At 37.9% G+C, this 20,857-nt stretch overlaps 1 protein-coding gene across 1 annotated transcript in view; it reads left to right on the top strand.

Annotated features, from left to right (window-relative positions):
• The window catches only part of prmt3 (protein arginine methyltransferase 3), a 142,103-nt gene that overhangs the window by 38,503 nt on the left and 82,743 nt on the right, over window positions 1-20,857 (top strand). The window contains exon 11 of the mRNA XM_030131078.1: window positions 18,568-18,646. Within this exon, the coding sequence (XP_029986938.1) occupies window positions 18,568-18,646 (79 nt within the window). The remainder of the gene's footprint in view (window positions 1-18,567; window positions 18,647-20,857) is intronic.

The following is a 20,857-nucleotide window of genomic DNA, read 5'->3' as shown; positions in this document are numbered from 1 at the left end:
GTTTCCTCACACTGGGTACAGTTACATGATGTTTTTTAAATCCGATTTATTTTTCCAGAAGAAATTAATTCGGAACTAAAGTATTTTCTCTTCTGTTTACATGGAAATGTTAAACCCGAATAAAGGTTTACATGAGGTATTAATGAGGTAGATAAGTGAGCTAAAGGGTTTGCGCTGCAGTGCTCACGTTTACTTGTTCTGGCAGCCCTTCTGTTAGCTTAGCTTAGCATAGTCACTGCATTTCCATGGTCACACGTAGCCAGTTTTTTAAAGGTATTTTGTTGCATGTTGTAAGTGATTTTCTGAAATCCGATTCTCCCTAATTATTTCTTTAGATCTGCGACTTACTGCACTCATACAATCTTGGGACTGTTGTGTTGACAGAAGTTGGAAAATCTTTTTGTTGGAAGGGATGTATGCGCTAAATTAGCTTTGCTTTACTGTTTTAGCTTTGCATTAGTTTTTATTTCCCAAGATTTTATGACTACAGTAAGTCACATCGCTATGATTTGAGCCTCAATTTGTGATCATATTGACCCCACCGGACTAAAGTAATGATTAGGGAGAACTGAATTTCACAAAATCACTCATAAAATACTATGAATCACCTATAAAAGCCTGGCTACGTCTGACCATAGGAATGAAGCGATTATGCTAAGCTAGGCTAAGCTAAGCTAAGCTAACAGAAGGGCTGTGAGAACATGGCAATAGGTGCACTGCAGTGCAAACTGATTTGCCCACTTATCGAACTCATTAGTGCATGACAAATGAATGAATGAAAAAACAGGTGATGAACTCTTCCTTCAGGGTTTTCCAGGCTGGTAGATCCCATCAGAATAGCCCACTGGAATGGTTTGGTAAGACTAGACTGCACTGCATATTCTTCCGCCAGCGCAGAATGTGTGCATCATCGTGACAGGACAAGACAACGAGCATGTGCAGAATGGAAGGAATAAAGTCCAAACGGAATAAAGGGTTTACATGTCCCAGGAATAATTTAGACCGGAATTAAAAGGGGATTAAACCAGTGACTTTATTCGGGTTTAAATTTAATCCAAACTATTCTTTTTCAACTGGAATAAGGTGTTTACATGGGCATCTTAAATAGGATCTAACCTTTAGTTAGTTTAAACCAGGAATAAAAGTTATCATGTAAACGCACGAATTGTGGCAACAGTTGTAAGGCACGAGAGCACGTGAAGACACAGAACACGTTTCAGTATCATCCTTCTTGTAGCCAAAATAATTCCAGATAACTGACGTTGCTTTCCTTTTTAGCATCGAATCTTCGTTTTAATTGATTTTTCTCTCGTTCGTTGCTAATTTTTCAACATTACAGTTTCATGTGGAATTGATCTGTTGGTGTGGTGATGTGTAATCTGAAGGGGAGATGAGGGTTATTTACATGCGATTCAACCTGGGGGGGGGGGGGGGGGGGGGGGGGCTGCGGTGTGACTATTACGCACACATACATCGTGATGATGATGCTCAAACGATATATTGTGCAGCTCTAGTTTCATCTGTGTTTTGACTAAGAATCAATGGGTTTTCATTCTAATGTATCACAAATTTTAACAGATTTTTCAGAAAAAGGCCAATTTCTGTGCATTTACATCCATAAATAACTGTTTGGTGTCTTCAGCTTTCACTCTGGGCCAAATATCAGCCTTTATGATTGTAATTATACTGTGATAATGACAGATTTTTGACCACATTTCCCAGCTCTAGTTTAGAGTAAAATAGATCGAGATCCTGTTGAGGTTTATTTCACTAAAATGACAGGTTTGCTCTACATTATCCCTTACATATTAGGTCCTGAACTCACTTAATGACCGTCATTCAGTCATAATTATGTTAAACGTCATCAAGACCAATACATAGTGTAACACTCAATAGAAATAGACGTAACTGAACACTAATTGGCAGTTGTTTAATTTCCCACTGATTCAGGTTCATGAGAAAATAAAAAAACAAAGGATAATATCGTTATGTCCAGTTGTCAGAGTTGTTGTCTCAGTACAGACAGACAGACAGACAGACACTCAGTCAGTGCTTATAGGGCTAATAGACAGCGATGGGTGATGAATGTGGAGGCGCTGTGGAGGTGGAGGGCCAGATGAGCGTCTGTCTGCCTCGCCGCTGTTTGAGAGACTGCCTTCAGCGGCTCGGCTGTCATTTCATAACTCACTACATTGATCGGCCTCTCTCTCTGTGCGTGAACGCAGAAAAACAAACAGGACAGAGCAGATAAGAGTCCAGGGGGCTGTTGGGGAGGAGGAGAGCCCAGTGTCCCAAAGGCTAAATAAAGACTGGTGCTCACACATCCATCACAGGTGATGGGCCTGCTCAGATGCATTTAACGGCACGAGAATATGAGCAGTCGGTCAGCACGATGGGCTTTCACCAAACTTTGGTCATGGGAGTTCAAACCCTCAGCTCAGTCATGATACAGTGATGCCGATGGTAATGCATGGCAACACCCCACACCTGAAATATAGACTCACATGGTTTAGTGAATTATTTGTACATGTCAAAGTCATTTTGACTCTTTTTTTAACTTATTGTTTATTTAGATTTTTTTAGATTTTACACAACCCATACATCTTTGTATTTACATTACAATTTCAGATACATTTACAATATACATCTCTCCAAAGACAAATCTTTCTAACAAATATAATGCTGTCAGCAAGTGTCATAATGCCAAAAGACACAGTTGGCTTATAAAACAGTAAATCAGTGTTTTTCAACCTTGGGGTCGGGGCCCCATGTGGGGTCACCTAAAATTCCTAGTAATCGATAAAAATAAAAATAAAAACTTACTAATAAAAATATATGGTGAGTTGAGAGAGACAGTCACAATCCATAAAAGACAACCTGTGAAGTTGAAACTGAAGCACTGTGGTACTGTTTATCTTTCAAATGCTTATTTTGGTCAGTTTCAGATGCTGCAGCTCTTTCATAATTCATAGTTTGAGTTATTGTTTGTTCAGTATTAATTGTCAGCCTTGTAAATACAATCTGGACTGACTGTACATATCCTGACCAAGGGAAATCAAATTCTCACGTTGTGCAGTAATCTACACCTGGCTTTTCTGCCTCTGTCCATAATAATATACATTATATAGACTAAATGTCATCTAAAATTAACGTTTATTTGCGACATAGTTTACGCTGCATCATTGTGATGCAGTGGTGGGACATTTAAGTCACATGACCTGACTTTAGTCATAACTTATTGGACTTGAGACTTGAGTAAAACTGTCAAAACACTCATCTTAACATAGACTTACTCTTCATCTCGATTTGACATTGTCTTGAGGCAGATGACTTCTAATTCTGTTTTATTCTTTCTAATATGAGACATTATAAACCAGCCTCCAACTGAAATAAGAAACAGAAGGAATAAGGAATGTGGCAGATTACTGGAGTGTCACTAACCATTACTGCTCATTTGGGTTATAACGGATCATTTTTCTATGACTTGACTTATCAGTTGTTGGATGTAACATGTGATTTTACTCGTCTCGCTTGGCTTTGAGAAGGGGCTCGACTTGAGACTCAAAGGTCAAGACTCAAAACTTGCTTGCTGCTTGCACTTGTGCGGCCCCCACCTTTGCTGTTACCAGCTGTGGAGGAGGTGGACAGGTGCAAAGGTGGGGGTCTGCAGTGGGAATGCAATATACTTTTGGCCGAACCGAGCCAAGTAGAGTCAAGTAAATCCGATCCCAGCAGTGGAAATGGACATCAGATGGATTCCCATGTCTCTTAGGATTATCTGTTGGTAGCTATTACATGTAAAATTTCAGAACAACTTGACACAATGCTTTAAAGATCGGCAATTGTTGACTTGAACTGAAGGGTAAACAGAATATTTGGTGGCCAAGGTCAAGTCTGCTGTGACCTCATGTGTGTCCATGCTTTCAAATATGATAAACTATAGCTTTATGATGTTGTGATGTTCTTAACATGTGATTGATCTTAGTTAAATAAATGAAAGAAATTGCAGTTTGTTTTAATTCAAACAAACATCCTAAGTACACGCCTGTCATTTGTTACAAACTTGACCAGTGTAAGGTCTGTAAACAGGTTCTGCTTTGTAACTTCAGACAGATCCCCTTCCTCCATTGACACATTGAGCCCCTTTGCATGCACGTCGATACTCCGATCGTTATCCGATTTCTGGAGTTATCAGACTATTCAAGTGATCATGTAAACAGGATAACCTGATAGGCTTTATCCGATAACGGTAGGTATCTGATCATGACAAATCGGATTAACACACCTAGATTTCTCCTCAATACTCCGATGTCTTCACGCATGTATACAGGTTAATCTGATTTTTGCCATGGTCAACAAGACAAGACCAGATGTTTTGAAAATAGCGGGAAGTGTACGTCTTATGTCATAATTTATGTACGTACTCTGAAAGAAATCAAATAACGGACTGAAACAGGTATAGCAGGGTTTTTCGATGATCGCACTTCTGAAGTGCATGTAAACGCGTCGCATCTGATTACGGTAACTATCAGATTACTCCCAGTTATCGGATTTTTATGGTCATGTAGAGGGGCTCATTGACATTGTAGGCAGATACGTCTATGATACTGTGGAGATGCACAACATTCGACCATGAGGTAGTGGAGTGAACAAAATACAGTCAGGGTACAGTTGTATATGTCTCACAGAGATGGATGGGAGTGAAGCAAAGCATTGGAAGGTATGGAAGTGCTTTGTTTTGTGTCTATTAGCAGAAGTAAATCACACTGCAAAAGTCAAAATCTTACCAAGTGTATTTTTCTCTTTTCTAGTTAAAATATCTCGTCACACTTAAAATAAGACATAATCACCTAAAGAGTAACTTTTCAGTGAGATATAAGAACTTATTTTTAGACAATAGATCTTGAAAATCCTATTTCAAGAAATCTTACCAAGATCATTTTCACTTGTTCCATTGGCAGATTTTTTTCTTCTTTATTCAAGATTTTTTTTTTTTTTTCTTAATTCAAGCAAAAAAATCTGCCAATGGAACAAGTGAAAATGATCTTGCTAAGATTTCTTGAAATACGATTTTCAAGATCTGTTGTCTAAAAATAAGTTCTTATATCTCACTGAAACGTTTCTCTTTAGGTGATTATGTCTGATCTTTTAAGCGTGATGAGATATTTTGACTAGAAATGAGAAAAATACACTTGGTAGGATTTACATTTTTGCAGTGCAGTATTTTTTATTAAAGTGCTAATTGTGTGTACAGGGATATATTGAGGAGGTCGACTGTTTTCCCGAGGAAGACCGGGGTATGGGTTTTGGAAAGGGCACCTTCACATGAAAGCATATTTGTTTTTAAGGACACACTGTAAGTCAGCAGCATAAAAATACACCTGAATAAAACAAGTTACTGCTGTCACTTCATATATATGCCATAAAAAGCCTGACAGACGTGTATTCAAGTGCATAGTTATCCAAACCCTCACAGACAGTTATTAAATTCATCACTCAAAGAAGCTGTTTGTGTCCACAAAAACATCATTGGCTGAATACTGAAGGATTATGGGTTTGGTTTTATGACAATGTCTGTGATGGTCGGTCGTCAGGTTCACATTCTAAATATCACTGTGCTAAGAACAGAAAGAAATTCTCATAGATTGTGCATTTAGGAACAGAGAAATGGTAAAATAACTCACTAGTGTAGCTGTAAGTTGGTATGATGTGATAAAAGTATAAAAAACAGATATAATTGTAGAGTTGTACAGCACAGTGGTACAATAGTGAGCACTGTGATCTCACAGTAAGAAGGTCCTGTGCTTGATCCCAGTGAAAATGTTTAGTATTGAATAATTGAAAAATCTGATATTTTGTTAACCCTTAGATGTACGGGTGTCTGGACCCTACACGCTTCCATAAACGGGTCAAAAATGACCGATGTTGAAATCAATGTGTTTTTATGCCACATTTGTCATTTTAAAAACAATCATTTGTATTATATCTTAGTCCACAAAATAATGATTATGGATGCACCGATACCACTTTTTTCCAGACCGAGTACGAGTACTTACATTTGAGTACTTGCCAATACCAAGTACTGATATGAGTACTTAATAATCTCATTCTAGTTCCTTTTGTAAATGTGCTTTATTGTCGTTGTCATTAGTCTGACTGGAACAAAGTGCTGCTACTGACATTTTTATTGTGTTGGAATGAGCGTTTCTCAATTAATCCACCAGGTGGCGCCATTCTTAATTAACCACACTAGACAAATACCACGAAGAAGAGTAAAGGTTTTTGAGAAGAAGAAGAAAGTCAGCAATAACAAACATGGAGACGACAGAGGCAACACTAATGTGATACTAATATCGCAGCGTTTTCGCTAGTAAGGTTTAAAAGCGAAGCTTCAGCAGGTAGAGAAAAGAGAAATGAGCGGTAAGTTTTGTTTTCACTTCCGCTGGCGGTGGTCCTCACCGCTCCATACCCCCGGTCCGGCCCTGGGTAGTTGTCATAAATCTGTCAGTAGTTTTTCTCTAACTCACACAGTCGCTCTTTGAACAGATCCTCTATCTCCACGGTTCCGTTGGTATTCTCCATCAGGGTATGCATCCGCCAGCACTTGGAAAACGGATGGAATGTACGCAGAGGATGGACAGAACGCTCCATCCGTATCTGTCTGTGTCTGTAACGTTACTTGCAGTCAGCGTTACTTTTATCACAGTCATTTAGTTTGAAAAATCTCCACACTCTTCACACTCCACACACATTATTCCTCCTCCTCGTACCTGCTGTGCTGAACTGTGAATGTCACATGACCGTAAGTGGTATCGGTGCATTTGAAATCTTTTACGTGTACGAATACGAGTACACACACTGAGTATCGGAGCCGATGCCCAATACTCATATCGGAATCGGTGCATCCCTAATAATGATTTCATATTTGCAATTTTTTTTTTTTTTTACATTTTTAACAATTAAAAAAATCAATGTTTTTATATATATTTTGAAAATTTGAAAAACAAAGTATGTAATATACTATATATGAGCAATGAAACAATGTCAACATCCATTTTATGAGTAAGTGAGTCCTTTGGTCTTGCTATCGAATGAATGAATGTTGAATGAATCAAAAGGTTCAGATGAAATTCCACTGAAAATGAATGCGGGTGGTTTTCACCTATAGAAGGTTGGGGTAGTGAAACAAAAACTGCAATTTCATAAAAGCTATAAAATCCAAATTTAAAAATTTAACTGGCCAGTGGGACAGTTTATGAGAATTTGGACTCCATACCTTCGTTTCACTAACTCATCAGTCACTTCTGTGCTTTCAGACCTCATCAAGGACTGAAAATCTTTGGTGCCTGTTCACAGTCAGATCACTGATCTCACCTGTCACTGCTTGATTATCTGATCTTTGTTTTATCCTCATTATAAGTCTATACTGTGTACTATTTGCTTTAACTTGGATTAGTCTTTTTTTCCTTACTCTGTTTATCTTCCAACAGCTTCATATTTTTTATTTTCATATAGACTAGGTGTTGTGCTGAGCCATTTGTTGTGAAAATTTTATAAAATTTAATTAAGACAAGCAGGAAAAAAAAAAAAAGTGGCATGATGTTGATAACGTGTTTTTGAGGAAGAACAACTTCTCATTACAAAGATATTGCAAGAAAACCACCTCACTGGGTAATTTTTGACCCATTTATGCATTTAAGGGTTAAATTAGTATAAACTAGTTTTTAGCAACACCTTGTGGCAGTTTGGTCTTGTCAAACAAATTTTGTTGTATGTTGTAAATGTATGTTGTGTTTCATGCTGCCTTTTGGCCAGGACTCCCTTGGAAAAGAGGTTCCTGATCTCAGTGGGATCTTTTTTTTCCTGGTTAAATAAAGGTTAAATAAAAAAAAAGAAAAACTAATCCTGCTTCTCAGACCCGTTCCATTCGGGTACCATCTAGTAAACCAGCTTCACATTTCCTCAAGTTTGGGTGCAAATATTCTAATCAAGTTAACAATGTACAACAGATCCATAATACTGAAACCTGTTATTACACTGTTCTGTTCCAGTTTTTACACTGAATGTATTTATTTGTTGTTGTGTTCAACTGACACCAATTTGCTTTCTCTTTCTTGTACTGCTCTCTAGCTTTTCCTTAAACCTGGTGCATTCCAAGCAAAACTACAAGCCCTGAGTTTACTCAGTGGTTATTGGACATTCGTTTTTCCATTAGTTTCTCTTCTTCTACATTGTTGGTGTCATCTCCATCCCGTAGGATACAACATCCACACAATAGTTCACACTTAAGGTCAAGGAAAGCATTAGTGTTTTTTAGTTCCAGTTAATCCAATGCTCCAGGTCTTTGAACCAATTTATTTGTGTGGGAGATGGTTTAGAATTAGGTTTATGAACTGATGAACCGCTCTGATTCCATGTTGGTGGTAGACGACTGTAAGTCGTCAGTTCAGATCATTCGATTCATATTCAGTGTGGTGTATGCTCTTCTATTTTGTGAAAATAATTTGGAATTAATAGGGAATATGCAATGGCTGTTTGGAGTGAAAAACAGTTTTGTGCTTCATGGTGAGATGTCTGTGTTGTTTTATATTTATATTTCGTAAAGGACAAGGAAGAAAATAACTCAGAAAAAGTCTTTAGCAGCTTCCTTTTTCAGTTTTTGTCTTTCATCTGAATACACACGAGGCACAGAATAAGAACAAATATGGACTGACTGATGAACTGTGTCTCAGTTTTACAACATTACAGCTACATTTTGTGCATTTCCTCTTTGAATACAAGGATGTTATTGAGGTGTAGAGACAGAATGTTATTTTATTCCAATCAACAGTGCAGTTTTTTGCATTTTATTACTTGAGGGTCTGGTTGGAGTGGGTTAAAAGAATGTCAGTTTATTTGCGGGTTGGGTCAAATAATTCCACAAAAGCCTGCGAGCTGAAAAAACCTGCCTCATGCGTCACTACTGTTCGTATCTTGTAATGAGTACGCACAGACCATAAAGTGAAAGTGACATGCTTTACTGATTCCTCTAAGTCTTCTGCTGTTGTGCAGCTCATTTTCCTTTTCCCTACCTTCGGAAACTTGAATTTGAGAGGGTAGGACGTTTGTTTAACTCCCCCCCCCCGAACTGATCCCGTGACTAAATCCGATCCGATCTTCTAAAAAATACCAGATCAGCAGCCGATACAATCTTCAGATCAGATCTGGACATCGCTAATTTCGACCCTGAAAAACGGTAAAGCTGAAAGTGGCCTAAGACTTTTGTGCAGTACTTTATATACCATACCATAATATACTTCAGGAATTCCAGACAACTTGCTGTGTTGTGTGTTTTGTTGTCATATTTATTGTTGAAATTGATCTGATGCAGTGGACAGAACATCAGCACTGACCGAAGACTACTTCCTGGAGTATTTGAAGGACTTGTGGAAGTAAACAGAGCCAATAAATCCTCATTAGAACATGCACACACACACCTGTGGCAAAGTTGATGTGGATGCATACGTGTGTCGAACTGAGTGTGTTTGTGTGAGTGACAGTCAGTCAGGCTGAAGGACAGGATGACTGATGACTAAAGGCCTCCGTCTGGGCAGGTGAGGCTCCCAGCGCTGATAATGAGGCTAAAGAGGAAGAGCTGCCGTTGACGCCGCTCCACAACTCCACCACACACCACGTTTCTTAGGACTTTGTGTTTTCACGCACGCTTCTCGAACTTATTTTGTAGTCAAACTCAGCCTCCCTCAAGGTAAAATATACCACAGACTAAAGAAAGTAGTTTTTCTGCTCATGGTTCTTCCACATCTCAGCGAAACAGAATAAACGCTGAGAAATAAATCACCATAGCTGCGTCTTCTCAATAAGCTGGCCTTCAACTCTGCAACACGGAGGACGATATATGAAGCAGCTTATGAACCCGCACGGAACGACCAAGTATTTCTTCAAGGACAAGTTACTGCAGGTTTATTTTTACACACTAGGGTGTTTTGGAAGAAATATGACAACAGTGTACACTTCTGGTACCGATGTAAGAACGAGAGTGGATGTAGAGACATCTGGGTGGGTCATGAGATAATTAATAAGTTGGTAAATAAGAAAAAAAACCTGTACTCTTTGAAGACTTTTATAACTGTAGTCAAGTCTTTGGGATTTTTTTAAATTATGTGTTCTTTTAGACTGAAGTCACTTAAGAACATAGTTAGATTAGATTTATATGTTTTATTGACCTACAAATACATTATTTAGGGTTTACATGAACTGACACAAACAATTCTGCTGACAAATGCACTAAAACACAATAATGGGAGATTCATTGTGTTTTTAAGTGTCTTGGAAGAGCAACCAGTCTGCAGACAACAAACCTATTGTTACTGATTAACCCAGTGTTTTTCAATGTTAGGGTCGGGACCCCATGTGGGGTCGCCTGGAACTCAAATGGGGTCGCCTGAAATTTCTTGTAATTGATAAAAATAAAAAATAAAACTTACTAATAAAAATATATGGTGAGTTGAGAGAGACAATCCCAATCTATAAAAGACATGACAAACTGTGAAGCTGAAACTGAAGCACTGTGGTACAGTTTTATCTTTCACATGTTCATTGTGGTCAGTTTCAGATGCTGCAGTGCTTTCATAATTCATAGTTTGAGTTATTGTTTGTTCAGTATTAATTGTCAGCCCTGTAAATCCAAGCTGGACCGACTGTACATATCCTGACCAAGGAAAATAAAATTCTCACTTTGTGCAATAATCTACACCTGGCTTTTCTGTCTACGTCCATAATAAAATACATTATATCGACTAAATGTCATCTAAAATTAATGTTTCTTTGCAACATAGTATAGCAAACTATTACATGATCAAAAACAAATTAATCTTAGCAAAAAAAAAAAGCCAAAAAAAAGCCAAAAAAGGTTGAGAATCACTGGATTTTCTTAACATTTTCTGAAATTCAAAATTTAAACTTTAGTGTGCTATTAGAGGACATAACAAGACTTTATTACTTTTGTGAAATTTTTCAAAATGTTTTATTGTCATATAGAAAATCAACGTCGATGGATTTACCATATTTGGTTCTTTGCCCATAAGTGACAAAAAAAAAAATCCAAGAAGTATATATAAAACACTGGAAAAGCACATGTAATGTGAAAGGAACAGGTATTTTAGAATATTAGACCAACTTAAGAGCTGATCCAGACCCCTGTCCACATCCACATTATCCCTTTGAACATCATTCCTTACATTAGTACCATTATTTCATGGTACTGAACAAAGCAGGTACACTCACTGTTCATGCAGAGGTGGACCTTACAGACCCTCTAGACCACATTGGACCTGAGATTGTTGACTCACTGTAACTGTTACTGTCACTGTCTTGTAATGTATGCAGAAATAACCAAAAATAGTCACTTGCCTGTTAAAGGAAACACTTAATCTTTTAATTCATCACAAACGACTGCCAGACCAACGATGTAGATGAAGTTGTACAATTACTTCTCAAATGTATTGGTGTTTAATGGGGATGTAACGATTAGAGATTTTGGTGCTACGATTACCATCAGAAAAATAATTATGGTTTCACGATTACTACGATTATTTTGCGGGGGTTTATGGACCACACCCCCACAAAAGTGAAAGTGAAACTTAATGTGTGTTACTAATTCCTCTATGTCTTCTGCTGTTGTGAAGCATCAGGCTGATTTATGCTGTTTTGCATTGTGATCAAACAGAGCTTGTTTACTTCATCAGTTCACAAGTTAACCCTCCCGAAGCTTGTATGACGGTCTGAACTGGAAAAGAACGGCCTTACTCTACCAAAGCTATGCAGACACATTGTTGTGAATGGGTTGTGCAATGCTAGCCTGAAGCTGCACAGATGACGGTAGCAAATGTGAACTGTATGGAAACGAAAGTGAGCCCACATCGAAAATTTTTTCACAGTCTGAATTTCTGAACCGTCTCTCTCGTGACATTTAAAGCACGATTAATCGTAACAACCCTATTGTTTAATCCTACAGGAGCATGGTATGGTAATAATAAAGAGTATATTATTATAGTAATTTGTACTTAAGTAAATATCTAGTTGTTAATTTGGTCAAAACAATGACAAATTTTGCTATTTTTCACCACGGACATACAGTTTTTACCAGATTCAAGGATTACCCACTAGTTTGTCCTTTGTTAAATGTCAAAAAGTCAAGTGAAATGATATTGCACAAAACTTTTTTGTTGCTTCCATCTAATGAAAATCTGAACAGGGCAGGTTCATTACACAGAGCAATAACAGACATGAGCTAAAGGGAGTATGATGCCATCATTTTCCAATCTCTGCAGTTTCCCTGAAAACACAGATACACAAAGAAAATCAACACTTTGGAAAGAGTTTTTAAAAATATCAGTTTTCGCGAACTAAAACTGTTTATGAGTGGACGAGAGGAATGAAAAACACAAAAAAATAACAAAAAAAAAAGTCCATTTTCAGAATATCTGCATTAGTGTGAATGGGGTATTAACGTGGTGCCACATATTGATAAGATGTTGTTAATTATATTCTTGTATTATAACCAAAGTCCACTATAATGTTAACATCAGCAGAATTATTCACTTTTATCATTTGAGGTTGTGTAGCTGTTAACATAAGCTCGGATTAAAGTTCAGGTTATTATCTCAAAAACAGAAAAAACTCAAGAAAAACTGACTTTTTTCAGTAACATCTATCATTAACTGAACATAAACCAAGTGTCTTTATCAACTGTCATTGATCCTAATCCATATGTTTTACTGGTAAATCAATGTTGTAGAAGATCTGTTTCCATGGTAACTACGGAGCCTCTGAATGTCCACGAAAAGACGACAAACTGCATTTAACACCAATTATTTACATGTAGATCAACAGGTATTAAATATTTTAGATCAGTAGATGCTTTTGGTCGATGGTGGATGTTTGAATCTCAATGGGTTAACCTCCTAAGACCCAGGAAATGTCAGCAAAGTACAAGCTTTTTTTGTTTTTTTAAATAAGTGCCTATATTGGAAACATCATGATACAACAGTTTTTTTCAGATGCAGTTTTTAAAATTTTTATGGAATGTCCTTTGTGGTGGACAGTTTTTTTTTCTTTCTTTTTTTTTTTTTTGTATAAAGTTGCAAAACTCTTGTCCACGAATGTGGACAGTGGGTCTTAGGAGGTTAAAGTTAAAAGGAATCCAAACAAGTCCACATGACTTCAGCCTCGTAATCAAACTTGTGTTCAGCTAAACAACAGCACAAACTGAAACCCACTTACATTTTACAGGCCTCTCCATGTATTATGTGAACTTCACTCAAGGTCTGCGTCTAATAACCTCATACTGCAGATTACTTTTGTCTCACACTTATCTTACTCTTGTGTCTCTCATTGATATGCATGTAAATGGAAATTAGGCTGATCCTGGAACCTGCACCACATACAACACTAAAATCTATTACAGGGATGTGATGTGTTTATGCTAATTTAGTGTCATCTGAGCGTGGAGGGCTACAGAGGAGGCTCGCTGACGTAGAGGCACTGCCTCGTGGAGGCAGCGAAGCGTGGACCGACTCCTCCACACACACTCACACATGCATCCCATCCCCTTTATTTTGCCTGGGCCCTCCTGGGACTGGAAGTGATGATGATCTGCAGTAATTGAGGAAGACGTGTGTTGAATGCGGTAGGAGTAGAGGAGGTACCGGAGGGCGGAGGGAAAGTGTAAACTGCTGATGCAGATTCTGTAGCGAGTCGCCTCTCGGTACCTGGAACTGACAGCCGCTCAGTCTCCTGAGGGTTTGATGGACACTGAAATCTTAAAATGTAGGGTTTTTTGTTTTTCTCCCAATCGGCCTCCAGCGATTTAAGACAAGAAAAGAAAACATTGCAGGAGTAATGGTTTAAGTTGTCCCTGCAGAGTTGAAACCACTGACGTTGCTCTGAAGCCTTCCCAACAATGTAACACAGCTGTAGAAGTGCCATTTTTTCTGGTGTTGATGTTTATGTGTGAGTGTGTGTGCATTGTATTTTCAGGGTAATGTGTTTTATATGCTAATTTTGTTAATGTGTAGAAGCTGCTGCAGCCCGTTCTCATTAGCTTATCATTAGGGTCTTTTATAGAAACACATAGTGACTGTACTGCAGCACCCAGATGCCTCAGACTGAATGGTTTCCAGGGCCCTTCCTCACTCCAGGTCTGCACACGGACCAACTAACTGGTAGAAGCAGGAACAAAGGGTCAACAAATAAGGCCCCGGTTGAGATTTAACCCTGTTTTCCTTAAAGCTGCATATGACTTTCATCACCAATTTTTCATCAAATCTGTAAAACCCGAGTCATAGCCTAAGTATCACGAATCCATTAGTCTTTCTGTGATTGCGCACTTGAATCTCTTCCCCCACAGTGAACAATTTCAAAGTATACTCCACCACAAACACTGTGTTCACAAACAGAGCCGGTTGGTCACTCGGGCATTTTCGGAAATTTGTGGCGACGTGCACTGTAGGAAGCGGAGTTCCACGCACCTGCTTTCACTTGGTCAACATGTTTGTTGTTGCTGCTATTGCTACTGCGGTGAACTTCGCCAATTTTGAAAAGGAATTACCAATTTGTTAGACATGTTTGGGTTATATTATGTTTTTGTTTGTTTAGAAATAATATTTGAGCATTGAGACCCGATGTATCAAATATGATACAAAACTGAAACTCATACATGGAAATTGATATTTGAAAAAACATGTTTTGGTTGTTCAGAAGGACCAATAAAGGCTCCAGTTTCAGAGAACTGGAATTTTCTGTCAGTGATTTAATGGTTCAGGCTTTACAGGGTTAAAGTGTCAATATATTTTCTTCTTGGAACTTGTTGTTATAAATTTGTTTTTATTTAGTTACTGTCTCGTTTTCTTTGGGTCATAAATCACTCATCGTAATCATCAGGGAAATTACTGTGGTTGTAAATCACCACGTATTGTTTTTATGTGTTTTCCATCTGTGATTTGGTCTAATACTGGTTCATTCATCTGTTACAAGACAAAACTGCTGTATCATGCCATTCAAAACTGACAGCGCTGTTACTTATGTAACATTTCTTTTCGTGTTTAAGTTCTCGTGGGGTCTAATCATACTTTGGGTGCGTCCCTCCACACAAAACATGGGCTGTTTTGTGTGTTTTTGTCATTAAAACTTGGTTGTATTAGTGGGCGTTGTGTGGTGCGTATTGTGGGGTAGAACATGGAAAGGCGGTGGGAGGGCAGCAGTAATCCTGAAGCATCCCTGACGATAACGGCGAGGTGTGACTCGGCTCCCTCTCATATCCTCTTTTCCTTCAAGTGAGGCAGTGTCCCGTGAAATTGGGCTTTAAATTACGAGGCCGGTGTACATGTATATATATTTATTTATATATATATTTAGACGCTGTGTGAGGGTTTTTTTAAAACGACCTGTTCGCCAACCGGACCGCGGCCGTCAGCAGACCATCCTCTGGTCCTGACTTTGGTTTGAGGCCAGTTTACTGTCGGTAAACAATATTAGAGGCATCTCTTTATCGCCTCGCTGAGGATGAGTCCGTTCTATCAGCTTCATCATGATCAGAGATGGTGACGATTTGGAGGAGTGTTATAAATCAGGGGCTGTTTCCCCTGTTTGTCGTTTGCCCCTCCCTCCAATGAACGCTAGTCTTTATTTGAATAATAAGGCTCTTATCTCAGTGAATTACTATTCAGTTGGCCACAGCATTCTTTCTATATCGCTGTGTCTCAGTCTGCTCTTCATCATACACTAAAAAAGCATTGTTACCCCCTCCCCCATTCACAGTCTGCCCGTCCAGTCTTTATCTCCTGTCCTGGCCCTCACCTCTCCTTGTCCCTCCAAACACAAAGTAGAGATGTTTAGTCCTGAAAACACGACTTGGCCCTTTTTCTTAGTATCTTTCCCATCGTATTGATGAGTTCACAGCACAGTTTTCATCTGTTGTGTCATGGTACAGATCAGTGGATCTTTGTTTGCTGAGTGCAGTGGTTCAATACGCTAGTAGCGAACAAATGGGCTTTGAAGAATAAAACCAAAGGGAAGCTCATTTACAATCAAGAAGCTACATTTGTTTGCAGAATTTTTACCAAAACTCACAGTAACGGCACGTGGAAACGAGGTGTTTATTAGGACAGTTGCATATTTTCCTGAGTTTTATTTTAGAAGAAAACTGCATAGATTTTAGATTTGATTGACCCTTTAACCCTTTATAAGGCACTCAAAGAAAGACTCTATACTTTTCATTTTACAAATTCATTCCGCGGGCCAGATTGGAACCTTTGGTGGGCCGGTTTTAGCCCGCAGTCCACATGTTTGACACCCCTGACCCTAAGGATAACGCCTTTCCTAAACTTTTTTCAACTTTTTTTTGTTAATCTATGGCTATGATTTTAAATGTTCTAATTTTAAACTTTTGAAATGTTTTTATCTCAAATCAGCGTAAACAGGACATTTTACAGCTGTAGCCATAATGTGTCCCCATATTTTTGTCCATGTAGTTCATAAACATCAATATTACAATATTACTTAATCCTAAGTGAGATGTGAATGAAATAGATAGTTGTGTTAGAAAATGATTTAAAAAATTATAATTTTTTTTTTTTTAGAAATTTAGAGGTAGAACATTTAAAATCATAATCCTGAAAAAAACAAAAACAAAAAAGAAATCAATGTTCAGAGAAATTAAGTAAAAACCATCTCTGAAGCATTTTGGAAGCAAAGATAACAATTTAAACAAAACTAACCAATGCAATAGTATTTATCCCAATATAAAACTATATTATACCATTACTCATTATTGTTTTATATCCCAGACCCCTGTTAGAAAAGAAACACCTGAATTAAATGTGTTCGCATACTTTAGTCAATATAGTTTATAAACATGAATATTTCCTTAAAGTTTAATGGGAGATTTTTCTTCCTAAGTGAGATGTGAAGAAAGTGGATGGTTAGTTGTTGTAGAAAATTATTATTTACAGTCAGGGCGTGAAAAATATTTTAGAAATTTAGAGGTGGAACATTTAAAATTATAGTCCTGGATTAAAAAAAAAAAAAAAAAAAAACAGAACCAATGTTGAAAGAAATTTAAAAACCCTCTCTGAAACATTTCGGCAGTCAAGATAACAATTAAAGTAAAACTAACCAATGTAATGATATTTATCACCATACAAAACTATCTTATGACATTTGTCATTATTGTTTTGTATCCCAAACCCCTGTTAGAAAAGAAACACCTGAATTCAATGCGTCCACATACTTTTGTCTGTATAGTTTATGAACATCAATATTTCCTTAAAGTTTAATAGGTTTTTCTTCCTAAGTGAGATGTGAAGAAAGTGGATGGTTAGATGTAGTAGAAAAATATTCTTTACAGTCAGAGCATGAAAAATATTTTAGAAATTTAGAGGTAGAACATTTAAAATAATATTCATGGATTAAAAAACAACAAAAAACAGAACCAATGTTGAGAGAAATTAAGTAAAAGCCATCTCTGAGGCATTCTGGAAGCGAACATAACAAAACAGAACTAACCAATGTAGTATTTATCACAGTATAAAACTATATTTTGCCATTAGTCGTTATTGTTTTGTATCCCAGACCCCTATTAAAAAAGAAACACCTGAATTCAACGTGTCCCAATACTTTTGTCCATCTCTTGTTCATCCACACTGATCTCACTCAGCAAATCAAACTTCACTTTCAAATCTCAGCCTTTGGAAACTGGTTCCCTGATGTGGTAATACAGATTTTATGCCATCACAGGTGTGTGGTTATTGAGTGTTTTACAACAGCTTCAAACACGAATCAGCCAATCAGAATCAAGAACCGGAACTATCACTCTTTATTAACGTCATTTGTGGAACTAATAATGAACAACCTGCAGAAGAATGAGTTTCATTATCGTGCTGAGGTGAAAGAGGAGCAGATCGGTGCATGTTTGATCCCTGATGGGGGGTTCTGGTTCCTGAAGGAGCCACTCGGTGCCGTCTCATCCTTTAAAAGGGCCGACGTGGGTCATTAGTTCCAGCGAAACACCCGTGATGCTCCTCCGCCTCCTTCATCCCATACGGAGACCTGCCCTCCCATATGTCTGAACACGCTCAGGTTGTTGTGCTGTGTACAAATAACACATTGACGCCACTCGGCCTCGTCCAATTGGCTGATCCGCCGGTTGGAGCGGACGCAGGTAGAAAAACCCATTTGTCAGCAGAATCTGCCACTCAGGTCGAAGCCAACAAGATGTGGACAAAACTCAATTTCAGCATTAATGGAATAATACCACGGTTAATGTGCCGTCCACCGGAGCAGAACACCAGGTCAGCTCAGGGTCAAAGCCATGGATTCTGGGTAACGGAGCACGCAGGCGCATCACTCCATTCGCAGTCACTGTTAATTCATATTTTCTCCGCAGCGGTGGAGTAAAAATAACTGAATAATCTGTGGGTTTCTACATAAAGGGAGCTGACACTGCATGAGAATAAACACTTTTGTTCACAGCGCCGTTGTAATGTTTAACGTTTATTTTCTGTCTTCCAGGGTTATTTCCTGCTCTTTGAGTCGATGTTGGACTCCGTTCTCTACGCCAGAGACCTGTACCTGGCTGATGGTGGTTCAGGTAAGTTCTTCATATGGAATGAAGCCCTTATGACAGGGGTGTCAAACACGTGGCCCGTGGGCTAAAACCAGCCTGGCGATGGTTCAAATCCGGTCCATGGGATGATTTGCAAAGTGCAAAAATTACACAGAAGATATTAAAAGTCAAGGGTGTTGAATTCACGTTAGTTCAGGTGCCACATACAGACCAATTGTGATCTTCAGAAAAATAAGCATAATAACCTATAAATAATTGCAGGTTTGACCAGTCCATAACACCTTAAAGTCCTCTGGCGGTGTTTCATGGCCCAGGCAAGCCTCTTTTTCTTATTCTGAAGTCTCAGCAGTGGCTTTCTTGCTGCAACTCGACCCGTCAAACCTGCAACTGGAAGTCTTCTCTTTACAGTTGAAACTGAGACTTGCTTACTACGACCACTGTTGAGCTGTGCTTGAAGCTGTTGTCCTGTGAGTCTCCTATCACTCCAGCTGTCGACTGTCATAAACTTGTCTTCTGATTCTGTTGTGGCTTTGGCTCTGCCAGACCTCTTCCTGTCAGCATTTCCCCCAGTTTCTGAGTGCCTTTGGATGGTGAAGGAAACTGGACTTACTGACACCTTGACTTTCTTGGCAATTTTTCTGTAGGACAGACCTACATTTTTAAGTGTTCTGATGGTCTGTCTCTCTTCTATCGTTAATTGCCTTTTCCTCGTCATTTTTATAGTAACACACTACTTTCTGCAGTACAATACTGTTCAAATAATGCTCACAAGGGTATGGTACCAAAGTGTGTTCCAACACTACTTTTATGCAGACACATGGGGTTGGAAGGAATTCACAAATGTTGGGACACCTGTAGGAATTGGTAGCACCAACTTTCGAGGCTTGGTCAACCTCCATTGCTGCAGAACTGCTTTAAGTTGTTCACCCATTTTTTGTTCTCTGAAAAAGGGCTTTTTGTATAATTCTGAAATGTACATTATTTTTCAGTTTTGTTTAACCTTACTTTTTTTTTTTTTTTACCCCTGGCAGTTCACCGCTTACCTTTGTACCATTTCAAGCTGTTCATTGGACTTGAACTGCTTGAATTTTAATCCAAAACTGGAAAAATTGGGGTGTTCTAAAACTTTTGACCAGTAGTGTATATAAATGTGAAAATACCTAAACACAGATGAGTACAAGACAGGTGTGAAAATACAAAATCTTACAATTAATTACATATCAGACATAGTAAGTAAAAGACAAAAATACATATCGCATTCAGATATATTAAAAGAAATAGACCAGAGATAGGACTAAAAATTTCTACTGTTCTGATGTGTGTTTTTCTCGTTTTTGTAACTTTTATGTTTTTGTCTCCATTCTAAGTTCTGTTAGTCTTTTGCCTCTCCAGTGTTAAAGTAAAACCCAATTCCAGGTTCCTTTTTTCATGGCTTTTCCAAAATTCAATTTCCTTAAGCTATAAAGACCCAAAGATCCACCGGCGACCAAAGACATCTACTGATATAAAATATGTTAACATGTGTTGATCCACTAATCCTATCGGTACATGTAAATAATTGGTGTAAAATACAGTTTGTCGTCTTTTCACAATCACCCGATATGACCCATTTAGATGTTTAGAGGCTCTGTCGTTACAGTTGAAACACTGTCATCTTCTACAACATAGAATCAGCAGTAAAACCCATGGAGTTAGATAAACAACAGTGGATGGAAACACTTGTTTTATGTTCAATTAATGACATATTTTACTGAAAAAGTCACTTTTTCTTGGGTTTTCTCTGTTTTCGATATAATAACCTTCAGCTTTAGTCGGAGCTTATATTAACAGCTACATGAACAGTAAATTAAATATGTGAAAATACCTGATTTTCACTGAAGAAACACAAAATACACAGGATAATATTATAAGAAATGGTGATCAATCACTTAAGAAAAGTCAAATACAGAGGATTCAGTTAATGATATCTTTGCTGAAGAAATTTTCTTCAGTTTTCTCTGTTTTAATATAATAACTTTTGAATTTACTGACTTTTTATGACCACCTAATTTAAGTACAGGGAATTAAATATGATTTACAGTGGAAAATATATAGGTTAATATAATAATGAATGATGAGAAATTACTTAACTAAAAGTTAAATAGAGAGAACAATAAATTTGGAAACTGCCGTAAAAGTAGCACTGGGTCTTTATGGGTTAATTTTAATGCAATAAGTTTTTACATAATCTTGAAA

This window comes from Sphaeramia orbicularis, chromosome 3 (genome assembly GCF_902148855.1).
Source record: "Sphaeramia orbicularis chromosome 3, fSphaOr1.1, whole genome shotgun sequence".
Classification (NCBI taxonomy): domain Eukaryota; kingdom Metazoa; phylum Chordata; class Actinopteri; order Kurtiformes; family Apogonidae; genus Sphaeramia; species Sphaeramia orbicularis.
This window is presented reverse-complemented; position numbering and strand designations above follow the sequence as displayed.